The 13,538-nt window shown below is 40.3% G+C and overlaps 1 protein-coding gene across 2 annotated transcripts in view; it reads left to right on the top strand.

Moving 5' to 3' along the window:
* Positions 1–2,298: 2,298 nt before the first annotated feature.
* Positions 2,299–13,538, top strand: part of LOC128693670 (uncharacterized) — a 117,376-nt gene continuing 106,136 nt past the window's right edge. The window contains exons 1-3 of one of the 2 annotated variants that reach the window (XM_070091232.1): positions 2,299–2,706; positions 6,525–6,657; positions 6,839–6,962. In XM_070091232.1, coding sequence (XP_069947333.1) covers positions 6,879–6,962 — 84 coding nt within the window. In that variant the 5' untranslated portion in view covers positions 2,299–2,706; positions 6,525–6,657; positions 6,839–6,878. The remainder of the gene's footprint in view (positions 2,707–6,524; positions 6,658–6,838; positions 6,963–13,538) is intronic. The other variant, XM_070091231.1, reaches the window with a different exon arrangement.

Raw genomic sequence — 13,538 nt, 5'->3', positions numbered from 1 at the left:
TGGCTGACATGTATTCTTTAATTCTGTATAGTTAGTTGTGTCACCTGAACTACTAGTTTCTTGTACACCCCATCCTCATCCTGTGATCTGTAGTGCAAAAAAAAAAATAATTATAGAGGTCACAATGGGTTATTGTCGAACTCATTGAGTAGTGTTACATCACTATAAAGGAATATTAGTCACCTCGAGTCCTGGGCCTGTTCATGGACCGGGCAGTGGGGGCGATGACCCCCAGAACACCGTCCAGGTAGACTCCAGTACGGTAAGGAATACTTAGTGTCCAAACATCCAACATTTCAGAGACATCATGCAAATCTTACAGGATATAGCAAAATGCCTCATTGTTAACAACAAGATACCTGAAATCTTGAGGTTGTATCCACATTTTGCATCAACTAGATGAACAAACTTTTAATAGAGATTGCAAATTTGCATCCCAGTGGAAATAAGTCACTTCGTCTTTTTTGGGGGGTTATTCTAGATAATTTACACATACGTTACTATATATGATAATTGTACTTATATGCACCTGGACCTAAAATTATTTTACTTATGGTCCATGTTTTTTGCTTTTATATTTTTAGCAGTAATAAGAAATCACTTTTTTGGAAATTATATTCCGTGCTCATCAAGAACTGCAAGAAGCCCCTATCATGTGTTTTTACCATCCTATGGAGAGGCAGCATGGACACTGGGGTCGTCCCACAGTTACTATAAACAACAGACATAGCCCCACTCCACAAAGGGGGCAGGAAAGCAATAGCAAAGAACTAGAGACCGACAGCGCTAACATCCCATATCATAAAAATCTTTGAAAGGGTCGTAAGAAGCAAGATCACCACCCATCTAGATACCCATCAATTACACAACTCAGGGCAATATGGGTTTAGAGCAGGTCGCTCCTGTCTGTCTCAGCTACTGGAACACTACGACAAGGTCTGGATTGTGCAAGAATGGTATATAATACCGACAAGATGAAATTAAGACACGTGTGCAACATCTGGGTATCTTTATTGTAGACGTTTCGCCATCCAGTGGCTTTATCAATACAAATTCTAGGACATAACTTGAAAAACAGTAAGACTATGTACAGAAGATGAGGTAATCAGTCCCTCAACCTTGGAGTAGGTGCGAAGAGCACCGTAGTCGTGGATATTCTGAAGCAGAAGCAAGGAGCCTGGCGCTTATATAGTAACGTCAGGTGTAGCAGACGAAGGCATGGTCACTGGTAGGCGGGATTCCCCAGTGGAAGTAGGTCCTTCCCAAAGAGATGGGTTAGTAGTAGTAGTAGTTGTCGTAGACGTGAAGGTTATGTACATGTCCTCAGAATCAAGATTCCATGATGTTGCAGTGTCTGACAAGTTGTGCAAGAATGGTATATAATACCGACAAGATGAAATTAAGACACGTGTGCAACATCTGGGTATCTTTGTTGTAGACGTTTCGCCATCCAGTGGCTTTATCAATACATGAAGTTGCACACGTGTCTTAATTTCATCTTGTCGGTATTATATACCATTCTTGCACAACTTGTCAGACACTGCAACATCATGGAATCTTGATTCTGAGGACATGTACATAACCTTCACGTCTACGACAACTACTACTACTAACCCATCTCTTTGGGAAGGACCTACTTCCACTGGGGAATCCCGCCTACCAGTGACCATGCCTTCGTCTGCTACACCTGACGTTACTATATAAGCGCCAGGCTCCTTGCTTCTGCTTCAGAATATCCACGACTACGGTGCTCTTCGCACCTACTCCAAGGTTGAGGGACTGATTACCTCATCTTCTGTACATAGTCTTACTGTTTTTCAAGTTATGTCCTAGAATTTGTATTGATAAAGCCACTGGATGGCGAAACGTCTACAATAAAGATACCCAGATGTTGCACACGTGTCTTAATTTCATCTTGTCGGTATTATATACCATTCTTGCACAATCCAGACCTTGTCGTAGTGTTCCAGTAGCTGAGACAAACAGGAGCGACCTGCTCTAAACCCATATTGCCCTGAGTTGTGTAATTGATGGGTATCTAGATGGGTGGTGATCTTGCTTCTTACGACCCTTTCAAAGATTTTTATGATATGGGATGTTAGCGCTGTCGGTCTCTAGTTCTTTGCTATAGCTTTCCTGCCCCCTTTGTGGAGTGGGGCTATGTCTGTTGTTTATAGTAACTGTGGGACGACCCCAGTGTCCATGCTGCCTCTCCATAGGATGGTAAAAACACATGATAGGGGCTTATTGCAGTTCTTGATGAGCACGAAATATAATTTCCAAAAAAGTGATTTCTTATTACTGCTGAAGAAGACCATCTGGGGGACCTGTCAGAGGCCCTAACCCTGAAGAAGACCATCTGGGGGACCTGTCAGAGGCCCTAACCCGGAAGAAGACCATCTGGGGGACCTGCCAGAAGCCCTAACCCTGAAGAAGACCATCTGGGGACCTGTCAAAGGCCCTAGCCCTGAAGAAGGCCATCTGGGGTACCTGTCAGAGGCCATCACCCTGAAGAAGACTCATATAGAGGACCCGTCAGAAGCCCCTATAAACCCCCAACAACAAGGAGACTTGGAGGACCAGTTAACATGGAGATACGGCTTCTGCTGTCAGTGGCCCTGATAAACCCAACAAAGAAAGTAGACGTGGAGGATCCGCACACCTGCAACATACATACAAACACTTTACCATGGATAGATCTGGCAGGTGACTACCTGGTGTAGGTTATTAAGGGGATATATTTATCTGGCCCATCTATGATGGTGTCACATGTAAATGTACAGAGGAATTGATATCTTTGTTGTGATAGCTTACCATGTAAGACACTGATGAAAGAGGTTAGATATTTAAATATGCAGCAGATCTCACCAAGAAAGGTGCCTTGGGGCTCTTAATGGGCTCTTCATCCAAGGAATTGGAGGCGTTATCCTTTTGGTTGGAATCCAACCCTTCCCCCTCCCAAATGATATGCAGTATCACATTAACTATTGGGTTATCCCAGTTTAAATCTACTTAATGTACTTTTGTATGTGCCTATAACCTATGTGACATCATGATCATTGAAAAAATGTACTTTCTTATACTAACTGTAAAACCTAAATAAAATTTTGTTTAATCAATCAGTATTTATTTCCTCCACACAATACTTTATACAAAGTTTTTTTTTTTTTATTATCACACTGGCCGATTCCCACCAAGGCAGGGTGGCCCGAAAAAGAAAAACTTTCACCATCATTCACTCCATCACTGTCTTGCCAGAAGGGTGCTTTACACTACAGTTTTTATACTGCAATATTAACACCCCTCCTTCACATTATACATTATACATTATACAAAGTTGTATGGTATTAAATTAGTCACATGATAACCCCTTAATTATGCAAAGTATTTCTGGCAAGCCTAAACCTAACTTCTAGAAAGACCATAGCATTTTAAATATATGTATATAAGACATGAATGATATTCACAGTAACATAGATTAAATGTATATGAATAATATATATATGAAGCAGATAAAATTATGGCAAGGTACAAGGTAATAAGAGCACTTAAAATAAGATATTACAAGAACCCCAGTGGAAATAAGTCACTGTCAGACTTTTTTTTGGGTTATCCTGGGTAATTTACACCATGAAATTAAGACATGTGCAACATCTGGGTATCTTTATTGTAGACATTTCACCATCCAGTGGCTTTATCAATACAGATTCTAGGACATAGTAAAGATACCCAGATGTTGCACGTCTTAATTTCATCTTGTCGGTATACCATTCTTGCACAATTTACACTATGTATGATAATTGTACTTATGTGTACATGTGCTTAAATAAACTTATTCACTATGTGTGAAAATTATTCGGTTAATTCAAAATAAAAATTATAAAAAAATTTCCAGTAGGAGTGAAACTAGCCATATGAATTATTGCAGATGTGATGAGGTAACATTTTACATGTATGTATACAACACATTAATTTAATGGTATTCACAGTAAAACAAATTCAGCAGATGAAACCATAACAAAGTACATGAGAATAAAAATACTACTTATTTTATACTTTATTCAATAACTCAAAATAAAATTCTAATAAAAATTACATAAGAACATAAGAAAGAAGGAACACTGCAACAGGCCTACTGACCCATGCAGAGCAGGTCCATGTCCCCCCCTGGATTAGACCAATGACCCCCCCGGATTAGACCAATGACCCCCCCCCGGATTAGCTCAATGACCCACCCAGTCTGGTCACCTCCACTCAAGGATGGAGCACGGCACCAGACCCAGCAGTGCAAGCTAGTCAGGTCCAACTCGCACCCACCCACACCCACTCATATATTTATCTAACCTATTTTTAAAACTACACAACGTTTTAGCCTGAATAACTGTACTTGGGAGTTTGTTCCATTCATCCACAACTCTATTACCAAACCAGTGCTTTCCTATATCCTTTCTGAATCTGAATTTTTCCAACTTGAAACCATTGCTGCGAGTCCTGTCTAGGCTGGAAATTTTCAGCACGCTATTTACATCCCCTTTATTTATTCATGTTTTCCATTTATACACCTCGATCATATCCCCCCTAATTCTACGCCTTTCGAGAGAGTGCAGATTCAGGGCCCTCAGTCTATCCCCATAGGGAAGATTTCTGATACATGGGATCATCTTTGTCATCCTCCTCTGTATGTTTTCCAGAGCATTTATAGCCATTCTGTAATACGGTGACCAGAACTGAGCAATATAGTCTAAATGAGGCCTAACCAAGGATATATAGAGTTGAAGAACAACCTGAGGACTTCTATTATTTATACTTCTAGATATGAAGCCAAGAATTCTGTTAGCTTTATTGCAAACACTAATGCACTGTTGTCTTGGTTTTAGATTACTGCTAACCAGAACTCCTAAATCCTTTTTGCAATCAGTAGTATTAAGATCTACATTATTTAGTTTATATGTGGCATGGTTATTTACCTGTCCAACATTTAGAACTTTGCATTTGTCAATATTAAACTGCATCTGCCATTTCTCCGACCATTGCATCAGCCTATTCAAATCATCCTGGAGTGCTCTAGTGTCCTCATTAGAATGAATTGGACAGCCTATTTTGGTGTCATCAGCAAATTTGCTTATATCACTATTTATTCCCTCATCTATGTCGTTTATGTAAATTGTGAACAACAATGGGCCCAACACTGACCCCTGAGGAACACCGCTTGTGATGTGCCCCCATTCTGATTTCTCCCCATTTATGCAAACTCTCTGCTGTCTATTTGTCAGCCATGCCTCTACCCAGGAAAAAATTTCTCCTCCTATTCCGTGTGCCTTAAGTTTCCTCAATAGCCTCTGGTGTGGAACTCTATCGAAAGCCTTACTGAAGTCCATATACACAATATCATATTCATTACCATGATCTACCTCCTCAAACACCTTAGTGAAAAAAGTTAGTAAATTCGTAAGACAGGAACGCCCCTTTGTAAAACCGTGTTGAAATTCATTAATCAATCTGTGCCTGTCAAGATGGCTACGAATTGCTTCGGCAATTATTGATTCCAAAAATTTTCCCACTGTGGAGGTAAGGCTTATTGGTCTATAGTTCGAAGCCAAGGACCTGTTACCTGCCTTGTAAATAGGTATTACAATGAGGATGAAGCTAGTTACCAGAACTGATACAAAATATGATGAGATAGTATATGCCTATCTAGTAATAAATGAGAGTTGAAGGAAGGAAAGAGCAAGAACAAGGAGAGTTATTGGATGAAAGAGGGTTTCAGGATTTTTTTGGCGTAATAAATTGTTGTCAAGATCTTCAGGCAGTGATGACCACTCTACATTTTGTGCTTCCCTGTGAATGTAATTAAATTTTTATTTGGGTTTTATGGATATCTTAATTTTTTTTGCAATTATATTGAGATCACACATTATAAGCATATCTTATCTATCTAACCTATGATAACTGAATAAAGTCAAACAGTGGGACCTATTTCTAATGTGCATCAAATGTATTTTGTCAGAGATGATGTGAGCTATGAATATATTAGGTGGATTGAAGTAGCCCTCTAAATTATCACTTAAAATTATGACTGAAAATTTGAAATTTTTTAAGATAAGCAATAAGATAAGATTATGCTTAGATTTTTAACCCGGAGGATTAGCCACCCAGGATTACCTAAGAAAGTCAGTTCGTCATTGAGGACAGTCTGTCTTATTTCCATTGTGGTCCTTCAGTCTTTTCCCCCAGGATGTGACCCACACCAGTCAGTTTACTCCCTGGTACCTACTTACTGCTAGGTGAACATGGACAGCAGGTGTAAGGAAATGTGCCCAACATTTCCACCCTTGCCAGGAATTGTACCATGGGCAGTTAGTGTGGGAGGTGAGAGCATTGCTGACCAAGGCAGTGTATATAAATACATTGTAATTTCTTTATATGTTATTTTATTATTAAGATAATAACTAATGAAATGTAAGCATTGCAAGTACAAACCTCCAACTATGCAGACTTGAGGGTAACTTAAAATATATTTTTAGGCACCACCATGTTGCTAAATGGGAAAGAACCCTTCAAGAGAGAGGTGCTTTGATGCTGTTGAAGGGCTCTTGATCAGGAAGTGATACTACCCTCCTTTTCCTTCCTCTGGCCAAATCTTTATGACCCCTACAGGTTGAGTGCTTCCTCATGAGTTTAATAAAAATAATAATAATAACAACAACAACAATAATAATAATAATATCCATATTGTATATTAATAATATGCTGACTTTGTTTTATCTTTAGGGTTTAATCACTTGTACATTTTTATTAAATTTCCATCATTTTTTATATTAACTTAATTTATCCTCAGAATTGTAAATGCAAGCTATGGTCTCCTAAAGCAGTGGTCAATGAAAAATGTCCTCCCTAAAAATGTAAATCTCCAGCTTTTGAGGACCTATCATCCACCACCACCAGTATCATCTGAGCTTAAGGTACATCTACTAGATACGGTTAATGTAAAATTAAATTTTTATGCACATTTATTAGAAACTAAACAACGACAACATTATTCCTTTTTATTGTTGATCTGAATTAAGAAGATCTCCATCGGTCACTTCTGAGTGTGATTTGTAGAGTCCAGTTCATTGAAACCAAGCTGCCTGCCACTGTTTTGTTATTTCTTCAACAACAGCTTGCACTTGAGACTGAAAGCCCTCAAAATTATTTGTGCAATGAGGCAAAATGTGTTTCCACACTTCATGCATATTGCTTGCAGTTAATTCTTCCCCAAAAAGTTAACAACTTATCTTGTCTAGATTTAAATAGTCATTTTGTGTACATACTAAAATCCTCAGTATGATAGTGGCTTTCTTTGTACTTAGCAAACCAAAATTGTAATTACACATTGTAACCTTTACAAAGAAATAAAATCTTTATTGTCTAAGCAGGGGAAATATTTTCAAATTTGTGAGTCTGTATATCAACGATCTTCCACTGTTTTCTTAAAAAAATTGGGATATTTAGCAGTGGCTTCTTGATCTGCACTGGCAGATTAACCAGAAATTTTAACATTGTGCAACTGAATTCCATTTCTAAAATGGTCAAACCAGCCATTGCTTGTATTAAAAGTTTCTTCAGTTTTCACATGAACTGTTTTCTTTTATTGCTGTCAAGAGGCTCAAAGCTTTTTTTTTTGATAGGAGATGCTCCATTTTTATCATTGTAATGCTTCTATTTCTAGTAGTTGTTCACAAACCACAAAAAGCTGATGCAGCTGTACCTTTTTCTTTCAGTTTATCTGCATGTTTTAAAATATTACGTATGGTAGATATTACGTACAGTAGATTAATGCATTGGCCTAATTTAGAATTGCTGCCATCATGTGCATGTCACTTTACAGGTCTCCCTCAACATTCGCGAGGGTTAGGGGATCAAGAGCCTCGCGAATGTTGAAAAACCGTGAATGTTTGGTGCCCCAATATATTGTAGGGAAATATATTACAATACTGCTTCCTTAACTTGTTGAGCCATGAATAATCATAAAATACATGAAAACGTCATAAATTGTACTAAATATATACATGTTATGCTTTAATAACGTATGTTATTTAATAACATGTATGTTAACAACATGTATGTTATTAAATAACACAGACTCCACCACTGCGAGTCCCTACTACCCTCCCTCCGACCCCCGCAACTGGTAGCCAGCCCTACCACCACTCAGTGTGGTGAGTGTTTTGTTTGTTCATTATTTGCTATTAATATCCCCATAAGGTGTACTAAGTAGATCATTGATCAGCTCTTTATTCTGTTCCACAAACACAAAGTTGTGTGTGTTTTTCCTAAATTGGATCCTTGAGTTAGGATGCTTGTTTACAGCTTCCATTAGCCATGCACACTTAGCAGGCAGCGGGGTGTTGTCAGAGAAGTTCAGCTTAACACATTCTTCCTTTGAAGAAAGACTTCTTGCAGCCTCTGTGCACCAAGGACGTTTAGTATCACATTGTGTACGAGTCAAGTGAGTCTGACTACGTCGACGCTCTAGCCCTTTCTCACTTTTTCTCTTTTGTTTACTTTTAAAGGTCTGGAAGCTATCATCATTTCCATCACCTGCAGAAATAGGTTCCTCTATGACAGTTGCCATGTTTGCCAGTGATGATATCTGGTGTAAGACTCACAACACAAGAATTCCTCACTTATCTTTCCCTTATAGCTTATGCAAGAGCAAATATTCACTACAAAGTCAGAAGTCCAAAATAGATCACAAGACACAAGTGCTCAAGTTCAATGAACACCTCCAACCATACTCAACCCAGACCACCACCACTCAATACGACACACACCCCACCAAAAACACTCAGAGACCTCTTGTATGTGTGTTAATAATATGGTACATATAATGATATAATGGATGGTACAGGCGAGGTCTTACACCATATCACAAATTACAAAGATGAACAGAGAGAGAGAGAGAGAGAGAGAGAGAAAGTAGGTAATATTGAGCATAAAATTAGAATTCTGACATACATCACATTAAACATGAGGTTCAAATGATAACTTCCACTTGAGATAGTTCAGGCTACTGCCACCTAATGTACCTCACTGAAATAATAATATAGCAGACATCACAATGAACGCTGAAGACAACCTCTTACCCCAACCATAAATTGTAAACAGAATTTCTAAAAAAAAAAAAAAAAAAAAAAAAAATAGGTAATGTTACAATGACAATGAGATAAATCACTCTGGTCGACTTCCTTGGTCCATCCTGGGTAACTCACACATTACTATGTTATACATGTATGCAAGCATAAGTGTGGAGCTGTAGATAGATGAACCAGTACCTAAACAATCTCACTTACACACGCGTTACTATGTATGACAAGTGTTACCAAGTACACCAAGTGTACACTTTATCACTTAGAATACACTTTTGTTGATGTAAATATAGGTGAGAGTGGTACACCGCTGGTCGTAATAAACACACTCAACTTCTCAAGGTCACACACTAGGCCCAGCTTCTTGAGTTACCAGCGTTTTAATGTGTTTATTATGTGTCAGTGCGTGTCTGCAGTCATTAAATTGGTGTATCAGAAGTTAAACACTACAATCCAGTTGATCAAATAGTCTAAAACAATTTACACAATGTATAACTAGAAGTATAATGATTGCAAATTGTTACTATTACAATTTTAACTAGGCGCTAGACCCACTAGATGGGATGGCAAGGAACATAGATGTTAACAGGCTGACTCTTGCTTAACACAGTTGAAAGGTAACCGAATTACTCAAGGAAGAAAGTATTCATGAAACTGAACATTATGCAGCAGTAAGCTTGTTCACAGTAAAAATACAAAGCATAAGTTACACACTCACATCACAGATGAACACTGCAATTTGAAATATTACTGGGAATTTAGCAGTAAAGTTTCAGTCTGAACGAGAAAATGTATTAGAAAACACAGCAATGACACTAGGACAAGCAACTTAATTATGTAACCATATTTAATAGTTCAGTTACACTGAGCAGAGCATGTATTACACTGATTTATCAAATGTAAGGAGTCACTACACTGAAGTACACTCTGAGCCTTTTAAAGTCTTAATACAGGCTTACAAATGACAATTAACTGTTGCGGAAAGCAGCACTTAACACTTCTAGCACACGTATGACAGATGAATGTTCACTGTGTACAAGCCAATCACCACAAGCTTACTATGTTTATAAGTGAACCTCTGGCATGTCCCACTCAAAATGTCAGCACTGCAATGCTCGTCAAATTGTTCTCAAGCCACTACAGGAAACACTGGTATGCCAGCAGCACTGCAGAACGTATACACAGACATGCTGGGCCCTAGGACAGCTATAACTGCAGGCTGCCTTAGCTTGTTCTGGCTAGCTTTTAGTGCTGCCCTCAAGCTTGCTTGACTGTGCTCGCCAAGCCCGCGCCAACCACCCGGACACCTGCTTGCAGCAGGCAGGCAGGCACACAGGAGACACTCGCAAGATGAGCGGAGTGCGGCACAGAGGACATGGGCACTCAAGCACCCATGTGGTCTGGCAAAAAAAACGCCTCTAGACCACAAGCAAATAGAGGCGAACGGCTGAGTTCCAAATCGAGGAAGGAGAAGGGACAAGGAAGGGATATTCACCTCGCTAGACACAGGCAATATGGGTGTAGTGGCCTGCAGGTCGCAGTGCAATTTTCACGGTCATTCACTGGGCCCACAGTCGTCTCGAGAGTTACCAACCCTGTACTACTTGTTAACTCCAAACCCGCAGCACTTAACACATCTAGCACACGTGTCTTGGAATGACACAAATTTTCACTACATAAGAACTAGTTCTCACAACACCGAAGGTACGGCCGGAACACTGTAGAACGTTCACAAAGGCATTCTGGGATTCAGAACAGATGTAGCCTTGGCCTTCACTGGCTGGCTTGGAGCGCTGTTTGGCCTGGATCAGCTAAACTCGCCCTTATCCCATATGTAGATAATGGCGACAAGTTAAGTGATACCGGTGAATAGGAAAGTCGAGGAAGGGACATTCACCTCACTAGACACACGCAGTATGGTTGTAAGTGGCATGCGGGTCTTAGAGTGCCATTTTCAAGGTCACCCAGCAGGCCAGACATTCCTCACTCATTTTAAGCCTACGTAGGTACTGATGGTAGCACAATGTCCTAAGTCAGCGTAATCCACTCATGCAAATAGTTACAACAAATCTGCAGCACTTGCGGAACTCACATATTCGAGTACCAGCGGGGCAGCAAAATACACCTCTACACTGCACGTCGTTGATAGAGGCGAACGGCTGAGTTTAAAGGCGGACTGTTGTAGATACAGGAGAACAGCAGGGGTAACTGAGCACGCATATTCGCCTTTATTCACATAGTCAATATGGGCGAAAGTCTCAGGCAGATGATGCAGTGCCTCGCTCAAGGTCACAGGCTGAGGCAGACTTCTCAAGAGTTACCAAACACTGCAATATTTGTACAGATTGTTACTCACTCCAACTTGCAAAAATTCTAGCACACCTGTCTTGGAGTGAAAGACGAATTTTCAGTGTGTGGACACCTGGGTTACCAACTCACGTAGGACTGCACACTCGTCGTTATTCCTCAGGTTGGTAAAGTGATGAGTTGTGAGCATTTTGAGAGGCACGAGTAGCAGTGGACTAGCAAAATTCGCCTCTACACTGTATGTTGATAGAGGCGAAAGGCTGAGGTCAAATGAAAGGCAGAGGGGAAGCAGAGGCCTGTGAGGGCCTTTGCAAAAAGGAAGACTATTTCCAGTGTTTCACTAGGTATATCCTTAGTCACAGCTCGCACATAAGAGTTCTCACAACACTGAAGCTGTCTTCCAACAGTAGGAGTTTTAATGATGACTTATCAGCCGGGAGAAATGGGTAGGCCTGCAAATTAGTAGGTCCAGATCCCCAGCACACGTCTACTCCCCTCAACCACTCAGCCGAGACTGAGTGACTCTCAAGCTGGTCCTAGTGGCATTAAAAGACAGAGAAGGGAAGTAACCCCAGATAGGGCTTTACCTGAAGTCCTCATGGAGGGGGATTCTCCTTCCAAACACTAACCCCAACTCCCTCTCTCCTCCTCCCTATCTTCCAGATGCCATCAACAATCTTCAACAAAGCTAAGTAAAAATGTTATTTTATATGTACAGTGGACCCCCGGTTAACGATTTTAATCCGTGCAAGAGGGCTCATCGTTATGCGAAATAATCGTTATGCGAATCAATTTTCCCCATAAGAAATAATGGAAATAAAATTAATCCGTGCAAGACGCCCAAAAGTATGAAAAAAATTTTTTTTTACCACATGAAATGTTAATTTTAATACACACAAACTGAAAAAGGCATGCACAATTAAATGACACTTACTTTTATTGAAGATCTGGTGATGATTGATGGGATGGGAGGAGGGGAGAGAGTGTGTTAGTGTTTAGAAGGGGAATCCCCTTCCATTAGGACTTGAGGTAGTAAGTCCTTTTCTGGGGTTACTTCCCTTCTTCTTTTAATGCCACTAGGGCCAGCTTCAGAGTCACTGGACTTCTTTCGCACAAGATATCTGTCCATAGTGGCCTGTACCTCTCGTTCCTTTATGACTTGCCTAAAGTGTTTCACAACATTGTCAGTGTAATAATCACCAGCACGGCTTGCAATAGCTGTGTGAGGGTGATTTTCATCCATGAAGGTTTGCACTTCAAGCCACTTTGCACAGATTTCCTTAATCTTTGAAGTAGGCAACTTCTTCAATTTCTCTCTCCCCTCCTCCGAAGCAATTTCCTCAGGTGTGGCCTCTTGCTGTTGAAGTTGATCTAGCAGCTCATCAGTGGTTAGTTCTTCATTGTCCTCCTCCACCAACTCTTCCACATCCTCCCCACTAACCTCCAACCCCAAGGACTTTCCCAATGCCACAATGGATTCCTCAACTGGCACAGGATTCTCAGGGTTAGCCTCAAACCCTTCAAAATCCCTTTTGTCTACACATTCTGGCCACAGTTTCTTCCAAGCAGAGTTCAAGGTCCTCTTTGTCACTTCCTCCCAAGCCTTACCTATAAGGTTTACACAATTGAGGATATTAAAGTGATCTCTCCAAAACTCTCTTAGAGTCAGTTGAGTTTCTGAGGTCATTACAAAGCACCTTTCAAACAGAGCTTTTGTGTACAGTTTCTTGAAGTTGGAAATAACCTGCTGGTCCATGGGCTGCAGGAGAGGAGTGGTATTAGGAGGCAAAAACTTCACCTTAATGAAGCTCATGTCCCCATAAAGTCGCTCTGACACGTCTGTAGGATGACCAGGGGCATTGTCTAACACCAGGAGGCACTTAAGTTCTAATTTCTTTTCAGTTAGGTAATTTTTCACATTGGGGGCAAATGCATGGTGTAACCAGTTATAGAAAAATTCCCTAGTGACCCATGCCTTACTGTTTGCCCTCCACAGCACACACAAATTATCCTTGAGGACATTCTTTTGCCTGAACGCTCTGGGAGTTTCAGAGTGATACACTAATAAAGGCTTCACTTTGCAATCACCAGTAGCATTGG

Source organism: Cherax quadricarinatus, chromosome 34 (genome assembly GCF_038502225.1).
Source record: "Cherax quadricarinatus isolate ZL_2023a chromosome 34, ASM3850222v1, whole genome shotgun sequence".
Lineage (NCBI taxonomy): Eukaryota > Metazoa > Arthropoda > Malacostraca > Decapoda > Parastacidae > Cherax > Cherax quadricarinatus.
Note: the sequence above shows the minus strand (reverse complement) of the source record. Positions and strands in the feature narration are given on the sequence as shown.